This window comes from Microcaecilia unicolor, chromosome 2 (genome assembly GCF_901765095.1).
Source record: "Microcaecilia unicolor chromosome 2, aMicUni1.1, whole genome shotgun sequence".
Classification (NCBI taxonomy): Eukaryota; Metazoa; Chordata; class Amphibia; order Gymnophiona; family Siphonopidae; genus Microcaecilia; species Microcaecilia unicolor.
Window position 1 is genome coordinate 107,868,611 of NC_044032.1, and position 15,692 is coordinate 107,884,302.

The window sequence follows — 15,692 nt, forward strand, 5'->3', positions numbered from 1 at the left end:
TCCTTGAGGGAGTAGGTAGTAAGAAGTTAGAGGATATACAACACCTCTGCCCTTTTTCAGTCTCCTCTAATGTAACTGGAATAATCTCAGCCATTTCTCTGACAAAATTGGTGAGAGAGAGGTCCTCTGGTGGAAACATTCTCCTTTCCTTGCAAGAGAGGGGTCCATGGGGAAACCAGTGGACTCCTGATCAGAGAAGCTTCATAATTAATAATTGGAACCTTATAGCCTGTTTAGACTCTCAGAAAAATATTCTTTAGAAGAAATCCAAGAATATACATGGTTCTGAGATAAAGCATCTATAGGGGATACTCTTTGTCTATTGGGAGTCTAGATTTTGAGATAGGACAGTACCTCTGTGAAGCTTATTCTCTTGATGTACTGGAAACTGACACAAGAGTGGTTAATACTGAATCCAGGGCTTTTTGATGTGTTGATGTTGATTTCATGCCTTCAGACATTGCCATGATTTCTATGATTTGCTGAACCTCTTTTGGCACTGGTGTTGATACAGTCAGAGAAAAAAAAACCCAAAGTGGAGGAACTAAAAGAACTGTTACGAAATACATAAAACCATAGATCACAGGATGAGTCTTCCAACACTAGACATTCATGAAACTGGTGGATTCTGAAGAATGATGTTTATTGAAGAACAGCTAAGACCAGGCACAAGACCATGTTTTGGCTTGAGAAAGCCTACCTCAGGAGTCTTCTATAGATAAATACAATAAATGAGGTAAACTTGAAAATGGCACATTTAAAACCTAATAATAGGACTAACATGAAACAGTATGAAAAATATACATATTTAACAGTGCTGCAGAACAATCATACATATGAATGCATGGCTGGACCTTGAACCCTTAGAAACTGTTGCATTTACCCAAATGTTAAAGATGAGTACCTTCTCTTTGGGAACACTTTGGGTTTGCCAATTTCTTCCTGTTCCTGGGATCTTGTGTCTGATCCTCAGCATCAAAATCTCTCAATGTTGTTGCGGATGCAGCAGAATCCTTTTCTTTCATTAGGCAGGTCTTTGATAACACCTGGTCCAAATGGCTTCTATCAATGCTTGATTTTGAGAGGATCAGTGACATCACTGTTGATGCAACCTCAGTATTCAGTGCAGTTCCAGAGTCTTGTCTAAGATTCCATTGCCAACGCACTTGAGTTACCTCTTAGTTGAATAAAAGAGTTTCTACTTCTGTTCTTGACTGCCATGATGTCCATTAGGCGTTGCCTTCTGACAGATGGTGCATCTAGGGATGTTTTGGCAGGCCCAACTTGTGGATTTCAGTCGCAAATAGCACCCTGCTATGCTGCACACAGCATGATGCCACTGGGAGTCTTTGGTTTTTGGGACACTGGGTGAGACATAGCCACAGTGAAGTCAAATGACTCAAATGTTACAAATGCATCTACAGAAGCCACTCAATGCACCAATGCATACCACAGCCATGCCAAAGATCAAGGAAACAGTGAAACCATGATGAAAACATAACTAAAGGGCCTTAAGCTGCGTTAGGTGCTAACGCATGCCTAATGCAGCAAAAATTGCGCCAAAACGTTCTGAGATAGTTGTGGTAAGTGCTCCTATGTTAATTTGTATAAATGGCTGCAAGCTAATGCTAACAGCACATAGCCAGAAATACAACTAGAAAAAAACCTTTTTGATGGCCATGCAAGAAATGGGCTTAGCACGGGGGAAATGCCCACATCAGGGCACACTAAGTGCAGTTTACTCAAAGGGCCCCTTAGTTTTTTCTAAGTGGGAACAGGGCTGAAAGTGAGGCTGCCTTCAACCAAAGAAAATAGCCTTGTAAACAGCAATTTTATAACAGGAGCCTGGTTAAATAGGGTATGTAAGCACCTACTTAAGTGGTTTTTTTGTAGGTGCCTACTTGACTTTATAAAATAATAGCCTAAGGGGCAAACATTTCGCCTAACATGCAGAACAGACATTTACACCTGCCCTGGAGTAAGTATAAATGTCCATATCTATAATTTTTTATTACACACACAGATTAGTATATTTTAATAACTTTGGACCCCTTTTAATAAGCAGTGGTAAGCCCATCACATGCTTACAGCTTGCTAAACAGGAAGTACTGCCGGGCTACCACAGCAGCCCGGTGGTACTCCCCACTCCTAGCGCACTATCATATCCTGTGCTACAAGAACATATTTATTTTTGTAGAGCTGGGGTGTACACAGAGTAACTGGGCAATGCCACGTGTTACCCGGTTCCTGCTAGGTTAGAACAGCAGCCCTTACCGCCACCCATGGCCACGTAGCAAGTGCTTTACTTGCCGCATGGCCATTTCCTGCAGGAAAGAAAGACTTCTCTTTTATCCACTACAGTAGAAGGAGGCCTCGGCGTGCATGAAAAACACATGCTGCCAGCACAGGCTCCCTTTTGCCGCAGCTTGATAAAAGGGACCTGAGTGTGTATTTGCAAGTTCTGCTAATGCTTCGCCCGAACTCCACTCCTGAACACACCTACTGGCAAAGTACTCACCGTTGTGCCATGGTGCATACTTTTATGCTGGTTGGAATTTATAAGAAGCCATTTATGCGCATATGTGGTGCAAAAAAGACTATGTAAAATTACTTAGTACGTGCAACAAAAGATTTATTTAAACACCTGTGGAAAAAAGGTGACCATTAGGCTCCACAGAACAAAACTTAGGTGGTCCTGACACATTGCTCTAAGAAAACCATGCTGTTTACAAAGCTTTGTTTACTTTCTCTTTGACCCGAATTCCAAGTGATGACATCACAATATTCAACTTGTCCTCGGAAACATCATCCCACTGATAAGGAAGTAAAATCCCCATGTACTCAAAAAAACGATGCAGTACACGACGGCAGATTAAGACCAAAATGGCCTATATATTATGCCCAGTAAGGTGGTTAGGTAATTATGTTGTATTTTTGTTTGCAAATATAAAAACTAACGAAGAAAATCAAACTATAATATCAATAGCTATCCAATCCCTCTGTTTATAAAGCCATGCTAGCGGCTGTCTATTCACTTTGAATGGGCTGTGTCAGAATTGCTGCATGGCTTTGTAAACAGGGGGGGGGGGGGCGAATGTTTTAGTATTTGAACTGAAGTTTGTTGGTGCATATAGAGCAGATGAAAAGTGAAGACATGATTATGAGAGGAAAGAAGAAAAACAAATATTGTTTAAAGATAAACTTTAGCTTTAATTTCCTTTCCAGCTGTCCCTGATAACAAACATAAGTCATATCCTTTTATATGTAAAATTATTCTCTCTGACTCCCTCCCCCCTCCCCCGGTAAGTTCCTTCCAATTACTGATGACTGAAAACTTGATATGAACTTTCTGAAAGTGGTACAGCATATTCAACTACTGTACAGCTAAAATCTTTATGAGAAAGATTTCTTCAATCCAAAGCATTTTCTTTTCAAAATCATACTGGATATAATTCATATTTACATTCCACACTTTCCCTTAAAGTGAGAAAAAAAACTTACCTATATAGTTCTTTGACATTGCAACTTCTTTTATTTCAATGTGAACTGAACCTCTTGGAATTTGAACTACTTCCATGTAGCCTGGAAGGCAAAAAGGGCAGCCTGTTATTACCAATGTTTGGAACTTGAGGCAGGAAACAAGTCATCAATAAATTAGACAGATACATTAACACTTCTTAAAACTCTGGGATTCCACTGATATCACCAGAATGCACCTTTCTGCTACAGTGATAAAATAATCTTGAAATCTCAAAATGAAACCCTCCTGTAAACTGTGTTGATGGCCTTTCTGCGAAGATACAGCCGGAAGGAATGACCCAGGTGTCTGAGTATTTGGGACAGGACAGATAGTGACTGTATCTCCTTCTTCCCTGATTGCAAATATCTGCAAACAGGCACCCATGTGTGGGATCTGTCTCCTTTCATGCCACAGAAGCAATAACTATCCCAAAGCAATGACTACAAAGGGACAGCATATTGCAAAATTGAGTCCTGAGGCTGTAAATGATCTATTAAAGGCTGCTTCATCAACTATCTCTTAGACTCAAAGCCACCCCCACCATCATCAGCCTTGGGGTAAGCCCAGGATTGTCATAGCCTCTTCTTAATGACCAGGAGTCATTTGGTAACCTAAATCCAACAGCAAATACAAATTCCAACTTCAGAACTTGTTCAGGTGAGGCCAGCAGATGTTGGATGTGCTATATTATAAATGCTTATATAAACCACTAATGGGGAAGCTATCAACAGGGTTACTTTACTACAAGTTGTGCTATTTTAGCACAGGGTTTCATTGCACAAAAAGGGCCCTGTGCTAAAAAAGCACAATTTTGTGGTAAATTAACCCATTTTTAGAAACAGCTCATATTGACAACTTTCCCCTAAGAAGGGTCCTGAAACATTAGGTCCTTTTACTAAGGTACGCCAAAAAGTGGCCCGCTCTGGTGTAGATACGTGTAATGGACGCGCGCATGTTCATTTTTCAGTGCACCTGCAAAAAAGGCCTTATATTTTTTTTTGGGGGGGGGGGGGCAAAAATGGACGTGCGGCAAAATGAAAATTGACGCACATCCATTTTGGGCCTGAGAAATTAAACGCCACCCATTGACTTAATGGTAAGGTCTCACGTGGTTATCAAGCGTTAATCATCAGCATGCGTACAATGCCAATTACCACCCGGTTAGTGCCGCGCACCAGAATATTTCCAGTGTGCCTACTGGACGCGCGTACAAAATGAAATTACCACCCAGGCCACATGGTAGCCGGGCAGTAGTTCCAAATTGGCGCGCGTTAGGCGCGTGTAGGCGCCTACATGGCTTAGTAAAAGGGCCTCTAAGTTTTCCTATAGCAGTGAACTCCTTTGCCCCTGCATAGAAATGTAAGAGAAAACATAGCATCAGTCCCAGATAAGCCTTTTTAGGAAAGCCAGGCATACATTTGGGGAACATTTTTTTTTACCATTTGTAAATTGCGATCTGTCACAAAGAAGCTATACCAAACACTATAGGAGGAGTTCAGGGTCATGGATTTGATACACCGCCTTTCTGTGGTATAACCAAAGCAGTTCACATTTATTATATGCAGGTATTTTCTCTGTCCATACAGGGCTCACAATCTAACAGCCCTGTTTACTAAGGAATGCTAGTGTTTTTAGTGTGTGCTAAAAATTAGCATGCGCTGTGTAGACACCCATAGGAATATTATAGGCATCTACAAGGTTAGCGCATGCTAAATACATTAGTGCCGCGAAGAAAGGGGGGTCCAAATCTTCCACAAGCAAACCAAACACAGCAAAGTACACAAGAGTGGAAGAAAACCAAAGTCCAAAAAGACCAGTACTGAAAACACAGTAGTAAGAGCACCAAAAACAGTTTATTGGGACCCTACACGGTCCGTGTTTCAGCTACAAAGCCTTCCTCAGAGGTCAACAAATTGACTTGTATAGATCAAGTGTCTAAGATCCTCAAAATGAGGTGCAATGAGCTATGTAGTGCGGTCCACGATCCACAAGGGGAGAATGAACAAGCAAAATCCTGGTCTTTTTGGACTTTGGTTTTCTTTAAATACATTAGTGCGCCTTTGTAAACAGAGCCCTAAGCTTTGGACCTGGGGTAATGGAGGGTTAAGGGGTCCTTTTACTATGGTGCACTGAAAGATTTAGTGTGTGCTAACAGAGCATGCCAAATGCTGCAGAGCTCAATGTGGGGTTCTTTTACTAAGCTGCGGCAAAAAGTGACATGCGGTAATGTGGGCATGTGTTTTTGGAGTGTGCCTGGCTAGTTTTTACCGCATCTGAGAAAAGGGCTTTTTTCAGTGGGCCGGGAAAAGGGCCTGAAGTAAAACTGAAACCAGCGCATACCTATTTACGGCCTGAGCCCTTAACGCCATCCACTGATCTAGTGGTAAGGGCTCAAGCACTACACGCGCGGTGACCAGTTGGCATGCGCCAAGTGCCAACTAACGACGGAAACGTCGCCCTTGGTAGGAAATAAAAAATAATTTGTACCGGCGGTATGGGCATGTGCCAAATCTCAAATAACACCAGGAGGCGCGCTAGCCTGGCGGTAGTCTCGTTGTGGTGTCTGCTGCACATGCATAGAGCTTACTGCGCCTTTGTAAAAGCCCCCTGTATGCATACAGGCTCCATGGCACTTAATCCATTATTTAGCATGCACTAAATCCACTATTGCACCTTAGTAAAATGGCCCCTAAGCAACTTGCCCAGGGTCACAAGGACCTGCAGTGGGAATTAAACCCAGTTCCCCAGGTTCTCAGCCCACTGTACTAACCATTTCCACTTATAACCTGGATTTTGTAGAGAGCAGCAGTGTATTATAAGCAATGTAAAACAAACAAATATAACAACAAAGAGGCAACAGAAAAGTTTCACAGACATCATGAACAAACATTAGATATTAGATGTTCAGGAGAAGAGGTCAAAAAAGATTTCTCTAAAAATAAAAAGGATGGTATATAATTGTACAGAAAAATTGCTCTCTACTTTGTACTATGCACACAATCCAGATATGATATGGTTTATTGTCTTCCATTTGTATGACATCACAACCATGATCCCCTGGATTCTATATATAGCACCGAGATTTCTGTGCAGAAACTGAAGTGGATTCCATAACAATGCACATAACCTAACTAGATAACAATTCCAATATTTGGATGTTAACATCCAAATATCAGAACTAATTGGCATTAATTATAATTTATGCGCACTACTCACTAATGTGTATTCTGTACAGTGGTGCACGTAAATTCTAATGCGCATTGCCAACAAGGGGGCATGGCCATGGGCAGTTCGTGAGCATTCCAAAAATTTACTTGCAAGGTTATAGAATACACCTGCTCCGCACCTAATTTAGGTGCTGGTATTTATACCAAGTTTTCCTTGGCGTAAATGGATGCGCCTAGAGTTAGGCACTCGCATGGCTGCTAGGCGTATTCTATAAATCTGCTTAGGTGTATTCTATAAACCATGCCTAAATCTAGCTGCGGTTTATAGATTACGCCTAAGCGGAAATTTTTTCAGCGCCGACTTTTCAGGCGCCGTAAATAGAATCTGGTCCGATATGGATTACTATTCTTTTGTTTCATTTTGTATGACATCACAATTCCAGCATTACTTTAGTGATTCGTGATTTATTGCTTTAAACCGTTTTTCAAAATTGGCTGTGAAATCCTTTGTCTTGCAGGTGTCATTCCCCTTTTTTGTTGTATTCATCTTTTAATTTAAATTATGATTCAATAGCCTTGGCAATTTTGTTCCCTTTAAAAAGGAATTGAATGCATGTGTGGTGTCTTTACTTGTTTCAATTTTGGTGCTAATGCAGTATGTTGTACTTGCCTCCTCTGGGCAGTGAATCATTGAAGAAACCTTCAGTGGCTTCACAAGTGCTCCCATCTCCTCCGCACACCCGACACCTGTCTTCCTTTGCATCAGAGCCCAAAATATTATCACAACCTACATGCTGAGAAAACATGTAAAGGATCTTATGGTAATACTGACAAAAGAAAGACTTGTACAGTTTTAAAAACGGTATTCGCTTTCAGAACACAGTTCTGAATGTAAGATAAGGTTATGCACTCTAACGTACTTCATGGCCTTAAGTATGGTTTGGTTAAAGCATGTAATATTTAAATCCATTTAGAATAGCACGAAAATAGAACCTTGCTTTAAAGGTAAATAATATCTGGATATTTGGTTAATTGCTAAAATATCTGTTTGACTGATGGCAATAAATATGTGCTATAATTTTAGATTCATTTAAACCTTGCTTTGATATTGATGCTGGAATAAAACACTGGGGGATCCTTTTACCAAGCTGTGGGAATAAGGGCCCTGCGCTAGCAGAAGGGTCATTTCTCCTGTGCGCCAGGGCTGTTTTTTTTTCCACAGCCGGTAAAAGCTCCCCCCAAAAAATGGCCATGTGGGCGACACGGCGGAGAGCCCTTACTGCCACCCACTGAGGTGGCAATAAGGGCTCCCGCGCTAATCCAGCGGTAACTGGGCAGCACGTGGCGATGCTCGATTACCGTTGGATTATTGCCGCGCAAGCCGTTTCCAGAGTTTTCATTTCTCCCGGAAATGGCACGCGCTTGGGGCGGGACTACTGCCGGTGCCGTGTTGGGCCGGCGGTAGTCCTAGAAGAGCGAGTGGTAAGCTCGCGTTGGGCTGACCGCCGCTCTGTAAAAGGGCCCCTGGGATTGTTCAGTTCTGCCCTATTAATGCAAGTTGTAGCTCCCCATGCCCACTCCTGACACTGACAGCACAGAGCAGAAGCAAAGCCTTTCTATTTCAAGCTAGGGCTATAGTCCTATAAAATTATTTGCATGGTGCCATGTGGTTAAAGGATTAACAGTAGCTCTTTTCATGGAAGTGCTGGTAGTGGTAAATACCTTATCTGTTTTTTCAAAGACTTAGAGGCAATCACAGCCTACTGTGTGACTGACATACTTGGCAGGATACTGCAAGGGTTCACCTTTGCCTTCTGCAGCCCACAGCACCTGGGCTTCCCTGGTGGTCTCCCTTTGAGGCCAGAGCTGACCCTGCTTAACTTCTAAGACTTGACAGGTTTGGGCTCCCATGTTACTAGGGTCATATATCAGTAGCTGCTGATTTTTTTCCTTTTCCTTTTGGAACATTTATTTCAACATTGCCTTTATTTATTGTTTTACTCTCTGAGCAGTGCCATGCCTATGAGAAGAAGCATTTTGTTATTTTCAGTGTTTAGCATGCCACAGTTCAGAAGTTTCCTATTTATGTATTGTTAGGTAAAGAACCCAAAGAGGATATAAATATTAGACTAGTACGTGCATTCTAAAATTTCCAAGGTAACCTAAATGTATCCTTTCTTAATCAAAATCTGGGAATTCATAAAACTGTTGCAAACTCTTATTCATTGTTAAAATTTGCGTTCATACATTAAACTTTGCAGACATTGAAATCAAATAATAAAATGCATTATGGGCCCCTTTTACAAAGCGGTGGCAATCCCAACGTGGACCTACTGCTTGCTAAAAAGGAAGTACCACCGGGCTACCGCAGCAGCCCGGAGATAGTTCCCACCCCCGCTTGCCGTCATATCCGAAGCTCCAAAAATATATTAATTTTTGTAGCGCTGGTGTGTACCCAGCGGAAATCTGCGCTGCCCGGTTACGACCGGTTTAGTGTAGGAGCCCTTACCACCACCTCAATGAATGGCGGTAAGGGCTCCCACCCCAAAATATCCATGCAGCAAGTGTTTCACATGGCCATTTCCTCAAAAAAAGACAGACCTACCTTTTACCTGCTGCGGTAAAAGGGGACCTTGGTGTGCGTCAAAAACATGCACCGATTCCAGCGCAGGCCCCCTTTTGCTGCAGCTTGGTAAAAGGGGCCCTATATATATAGGGCTTCCATTCTTAGGTGCTGAGAAATTGTCCATTCAATAATCTGCCTGCAAAGGTAAGCAGCATCTGAGTGGATCACAGCCATAGGTCCCTGGAGATTCAATGCCAGGGCATGAACGGCACCCAGCATAGAATATCCAGGTATCAGCAGCCACTGGAAATTAACTGAACATTAGCCGATATTAACACCAGTACCTGGTTAACTTTAGTGCATCAAGGGTCCTTTTACTAAACTGCGGTAAGTGTTAGCACACATGTACCTCAGCTTATAATGGCTTACCGTGAGACACACTCAGGCATCCTGCTGTAAGTTTGAGATTTGCCCAAGCAAACCGCGTGCTAAAAAATATTTTTAGTTTTTCCGAGGAGTGGCCATGTCAGGGGCTGAGAGTGGCTGCTTCTACGGTGATCAATTAGTGAAGCCTTATTACTGTGCGCTAAATGATTTGCGCAGGAGCAGCACATGAGTTCTTACCACCTACAAAATAAATTTTGGTAAGGGCTCACGTGCTAATTTCTTTTAATGGCCGTGTGCTAATGGCAACATTAGCACATGTCCATTAATTGAAAAAAAAGGAAAATCAGTTATTTTCCTGCTGCAGTAAAAATGGTTTTTAGCATGTGCGCGCTAACGCCACTTTCTACAGCAGCTTAGAACAAGGATTTCAAAGTTAGGACAGCCTTTTTGCTGTCCTAACTTTGAGGGTCTTTTACAAAGGTGCGCTAGTGTTTATAACACGCGCTAAAAATTCAAGTGCGCTAAATGCTAAGATGCCCATAGGAATAAAATGGATGTCTTAGCATTTAAGGCCAGATTCTATATATGGCGCCTGAAAAATCCACACAGAAAACATTTCCGCCTAAGCGTATTTTATAAGTGGCACGTAGATTTAGGCGTGGTATAAAGAATACGTTTAGTTGATATCCCAACGCCTAAAACTATGAATCTCCATTTATACCAATGAAAACGTGGCATAAATCTCTGCACATAGATTTACGCATGTGCATTAGGCCATATTCTATAACTACACATGTAAATTTTAGAACAAACACAAAACACCCATTTCCCCACCCATAACCACACCCCTTTTGAACTGCGCGCATTAGAATTTAGGCTCGGTTCATTGCAGAAAACAGTTGGCAAAACATGCACCTACCCTAGCGCAACCCATTTTTCAGCGAAACCTTAGTAAAAAGACCCCTTAACTGGTTAGTTCAGTTGAATATCACCTCTAACTGGCCATCTCCTAAACGATTAGGTAAGGGGTGGGTTGGGGGCGTATTGTGAGTGGATTTTCAGTCCACTAACCGGCTAAGTAACTTCATAAAGGGCCCCTTTTACAAAGCTGCACTAGCATTACAACGCAGTTAATATAATTGGCTTAACAAGCTATTCAGTGTTGATAACAGCACCCAACAATCAATAATGAGCACTGATTGGCAATAATTAGAATTTACATGTAGAACTCGCTAATGGAATATGCTTAGATTTCAGCATGAAATGTTAGGCACGTTATATAGAATTCAGCAGTTAGTGCATGCTAATTTTTAGTGTGCACTAAAAATGCTAGTGCAGCTTTGTAAAAGGGGCCCTTTATGAAGTTACTTAGCCGGTTAGTGGACTGAAAATCCACTCACACTCCACCCCCAACCCACCCCTTACCTAACCGTTTAAGAGATGGCCAGTTAGTAGTAAAATGAAGTCTTTGTAACCTTGCATTCCCCATTGATGCAGATATCCAGCGAATCAGCATTGCAGTGGGTTCCATCTATCACAGCCGGGGCGCGCTCGGTGTAAAAATTGTAACCTTCAGCCAAGCAGTTTAATGCACAAGGCTTAACCCCACCTACGCATAAAGAAAAAAAATGTTTTCATGAATTATAAAACTAGGACAGAGACAACTAGAGTGAAAGCCATACAGTATGTCAGATTTGCAACACATTCTGAAAACTGCAAGTCATTCAATGCCCTTTTTCTAAGCTGTGGTAAAAGGGGCCCTGTGCTAGCACCGGCAGCTGTTTTTGCAACGCGTCAGGGCCCCTTTTACCGCAGCGGGTAAACAGGCCGAAAAAAATAAATGGCTGTGCGGTAAGTTTGCACTCCCATGTGGCCATTTTGGAGAAAGCACTTACTGCTACCCATTGAGGTGGCGGTTAAGGGCTCTCGCACTAACCCGGTGCTAATCTGATTACCGCCAGGTAACCCCTTGCAGAAATATTTTTTCAATATTTCCACTAGCGCCATATATGGTGAGCATTGGGGGTGGAACTACCGCTGGCACCCATGTTGTGCCGGCGGTAGTTCCAGCTTAGAAACCTCAGTGAATAAATCTTACTAACAAGCTCTGTAAAAAGCTGAAGATAAAACTGTTCTTATCCTTACAAATAGAATATCACAGTCTTTATCACCTTCAAATTATTTATAAAAAGGAGGAAATTACCTCAAATGTCCCGACCGTGGCAGCAAGTTAATAATGTTTGTGCCTACGTTCATTGGACTCCAGTTTTCTCATCGGTCTAAAAAAACCTCCTCCCTCCAAATTTGTTACATAAATATTTTTAACTTCTGTGATGTGCACATATATACAACTTTGTGGTTCTTAATATAAATCTTCATATTCATTATACCATTGCATAAAATGCATATCTAGCACCTAGCTTTTAAATCTTGCTCCCAACGGGGCTCTCTGTTTCACTTCCTTATAAGCTTCTTCAGGGGACTAAGTGCCAAACGGATTAAATTAACTTCAATTTTGACACCAGAAATACTGGGAAATAGTTGGCGTTAGGTAGCCACTGAGCGCCATGTTAGAAGTCTAGCATCAAAATCAATGTGAATTTAATCCGTTTGGCACTTAGTCCCCTGAAGAAGCTTATGCAGAAGTGAAACAGAGAGCCCCGTTGGGAGCAAGATTTAAAAGCTAAGTGTTAGATATGCACATTTTATGTGATGGTACAATGAATGTGAAGATTTATTTTAAGAACCACGAAGTTGTATATATGTGCAAGTCACAGAAGTTAAAAATAACTATATAAAAAAAAAATTTGGAAAAAGGAGGTTTTCCAGACCAATGAGAAAACGAGTCCCATGAACGTAGGCACAAAGATTATTAACTTGCTACCATGGTCAGGACATTTGAGATCTGTTTCCTCCTTTTTATAAATAATTTGAAGGTGATGTGGAGGGGCATTTTCGAAAGAAATATCCAAGTTGTGATTTGGACGTCCTTGCAAAACAGCGAAATCCAGGGGCGGGGAAACCCGTATTTTCAAAACTACTTCTACTACTACTACTTATCATTTCTAAAGTGCTACTAGACGTACGCAGCGCTGTACACTTGAACATGAAGAGACAGTCCCTGCTCAACAGAGCTTACAATCTAATTGGACGTCCATCTTTCATTTTGAAAATACCGTCAAAGACGTCCAAATCCTTAAATTTGGAAGTCACTAGATTTGGACGTCCCTAGACATGGACGTTTCTGACTTTCAGCGATTTTCAAAACCAAAGACGTCCATGTCAAAAAGGTCCTAATGCAAGCCATTTGGTTGTGGAAGGAGCTAGCATTTGTAATGCACTGGTCCCCCTGACATGCGAGGACACCAACCAGGCACCCTTGGGGGCCCTGCAGTGGATGCTCCCAGGAACACAGCTCCCTTACCTTGTGTGCGGAGCCCCCCAATCCCCCCCCAAAACCCACTACCTACAACTGTACACCACTATCATAGCCCTTACGGGTGAAGTGGGGGCACCTAGATGTGGGTACAGTGGGTTTGTGGTAGGTTTTGGAGAGCTCACTGTTTCCTCCACAAATGTAACAGGTAGGGGGGGTATGGGCCTGGGTCCGCCTGTCTGAAGTGCACTGCAGTACCCATTAAAACTGCTTCTGGGACCTTCATGCGCTGTCATGGACCTGAGTATGACATCTGAGGCTGGCATAGAGGCTGGCACGACATATTTTTAAAGATTTTTTTGAGGGTGGGAGGGGGTTAGTGACCACTGGGGGAGTAACAGGAGGTCATCATCGATTCCCTCTGGTGGTCAGCTGGTCATTTTGGAAACCTTTTTGTGCCTTATTCATTAAAAAAAACAGGTCCGGGTGAAAAGTCCAAGTGTTCGTCAGGGACGTCCTTGTTTTTTTCGATTATAGGTCAAAGAAGTCCACGTGTTTGACACGCACAAGTCCCGCCTTTGCCACACCTCCGACATGCCCCCTTGAACTTTGGATGTCCTTGTGATGGACTGCAGTTGGAGATGTCCAAAATCGGGTTTCGATTATACCGATTTGGACTTCCCTGGGAGAAGGACGTCCATCTTCCGTTTTATGTCGAAAGATGGATGTCCTAGTTCAAAAATAAGCCCAATAGATTGTAATATCCTATTTATAAGGATAAGAACTGTTTTATCTTCAGCTTTTTACTAAACTTATGCAACCAACATTTAAGGCCAGCAATTTTATAAAAGGCTATTTCTGTCAGCAGAACATGCTTTACCTGCAGAGATGGCTCTTAGTTCTCCTGGTTATAGTGAACAGTTTCTGTTTATAGTGGTGTCAAGTTTTCAAAAGACGTTTATACATTTACCAGTGACCAGTGAATGTATAACTCCTCTGTCCATCTTATTTGCATCCAGTATACAGATAGTACAGGTTGAACATGTGTCTAATTGTCTAACACTAGCTATAGAGTGAAGGGGCAGAATGAGGGTGGCAGCTGCAAATTATCTGCCCAGTGGGTATGTTTTGCCACAGCAGAGTGTGCATTTTTATATTTGTTCTTTATAATGTAGCTCAAAAGTATATTAGAAAAGGAATTGCTGACAAAGAGGAGGAGTACACAGGTATTTGCTACTACATGCAGTAGGAGTATTCATTTTACAAAGATACAGGTTGAAATATTAAACAGAGAAATAAGTTGAAATACTGCAAACTGACAAATATGACTGCTGATAAATCACTATGGAATCTATAGTCTTTTTAAACCTTCTATATGGTGGGGCACATAAACAGTAAGGGAATTAAGGAGGTTACTAACTCTCCTATTCCTTCCTATAAAGGGCTGGCCAAAACAAGCACCTTTTAAAAACCTACACATGCATTTCAGAAGGTGGAAATCCCAACCTGCAAATTTTCCCACATACACCTAGTTTTCTTTTGTGAAATACGGAACATACATGTAGATTTTAGCCCTGCCCTAGCCACGCCCACATTCTGCCCACAGCACACACACCCCCCTTGACATCTCTATGTACAGTGGATTTGCACAATGTGTAAACATTGGCTCTCTTAAATTGGGTTTTACACCTGTATGCAATCTTCCCGAGTAAATGCTGGTATTTGCACATGAGGATTTCTAACAGAGCTTCTAAAATAAGAGGTTTAATGTGCAGTAATCTAGAAATTAACATACACTATAAGTCAATTAACGTGCATTAAAAAATTTTGATTAAGCAGAATGTGTGAAAATATGAAAAATGTATCATGAATTTTTCTCTTGGCACATCCTTAGATAAAAACAGTTCTTCAACAGTACTATGATTGATTTGCAAACTCAACAAGTACACTGAAAACTGAATTCAGTGCTAGTGTCCTTGAAGAAGGACCTGACTTGGCCAAGTTTCAGCTATGGGCATGAGCGTCACTTCATTGGCAGAAGATTTTCCTAATCTTTTGATTATTTTTACTATTTATTGAAGCATTTGATGACCTCTGATGCAGGCAGTTGCTGAAACTTGGCCAAGTCAGATCCTTCATCAATAAAATATTGTTTTGCATATTACTGATTGCTCCTCCTTCCTTGAACCACCCTTTGCTGCCCTTAGTTCACCTATTGATTCTGCAGAGGTTATATTCCTGGTTTTTCATCCTAAGAGATACATATAACAAAGCCAGACATACTGTAGGATGTTAGCACATCCAATGGTTACAATATTTTTTAAAATATCTAATAGTGACTACTATCATTTGCAACCACTACAGTACCATCATTTTCCGATCTCAATGAACAAGTGGTTTCACCTGCAACTTAACTGTTTTCAAATCCCTTTACCAGTTCTGCATACTCCTTGTATATTTTTTTAAGAGATACCTTCTATACAAAACACATGCCAGCAAAGACATAACACACATCATGTTATCTACAAACCACAATGTTTGATCTGACCGGTGCCATCAATCACTGTGTCTAGTAGAATGATGGCACCTAAACTCTGGATTCCAAGACATGTCTGAGTCATGGCTCCAGGAGCTGCCCTATCCCTCTTTCATGAATGCTATGCTATACAATACATT

The 15,692-nt window shown here is 41.6% G+C and overlaps 1 protein-coding gene across 1 annotated transcript in view; it reads right to left on the minus strand.

Annotated features, from left to right (window-relative positions):
* The window catches only part of ADAMTS6 (ADAM metallopeptidase with thrombospondin type 1 motif 6), a 648,820-nt gene that overhangs the window by 132,641 nt on the left and 500,487 nt on the right, over positions 1–15,692 (minus strand). Inside the window, exons 16-18 of the mRNA XM_030193183.1 lie at positions 11,116–11,249; positions 7,358–7,481; positions 3,502–3,582 (exon numbers count right to left, since the gene is read on the minus strand). Of these exons, the coding sequence (XP_030049043.1) occupies positions 3,502–3,582; positions 7,358–7,481; positions 11,116–11,249 (339 nt within the window). The remainder of the gene's footprint in view (positions 1–3,501; positions 3,583–7,357; positions 7,482–11,115; positions 11,250–15,692) is intronic.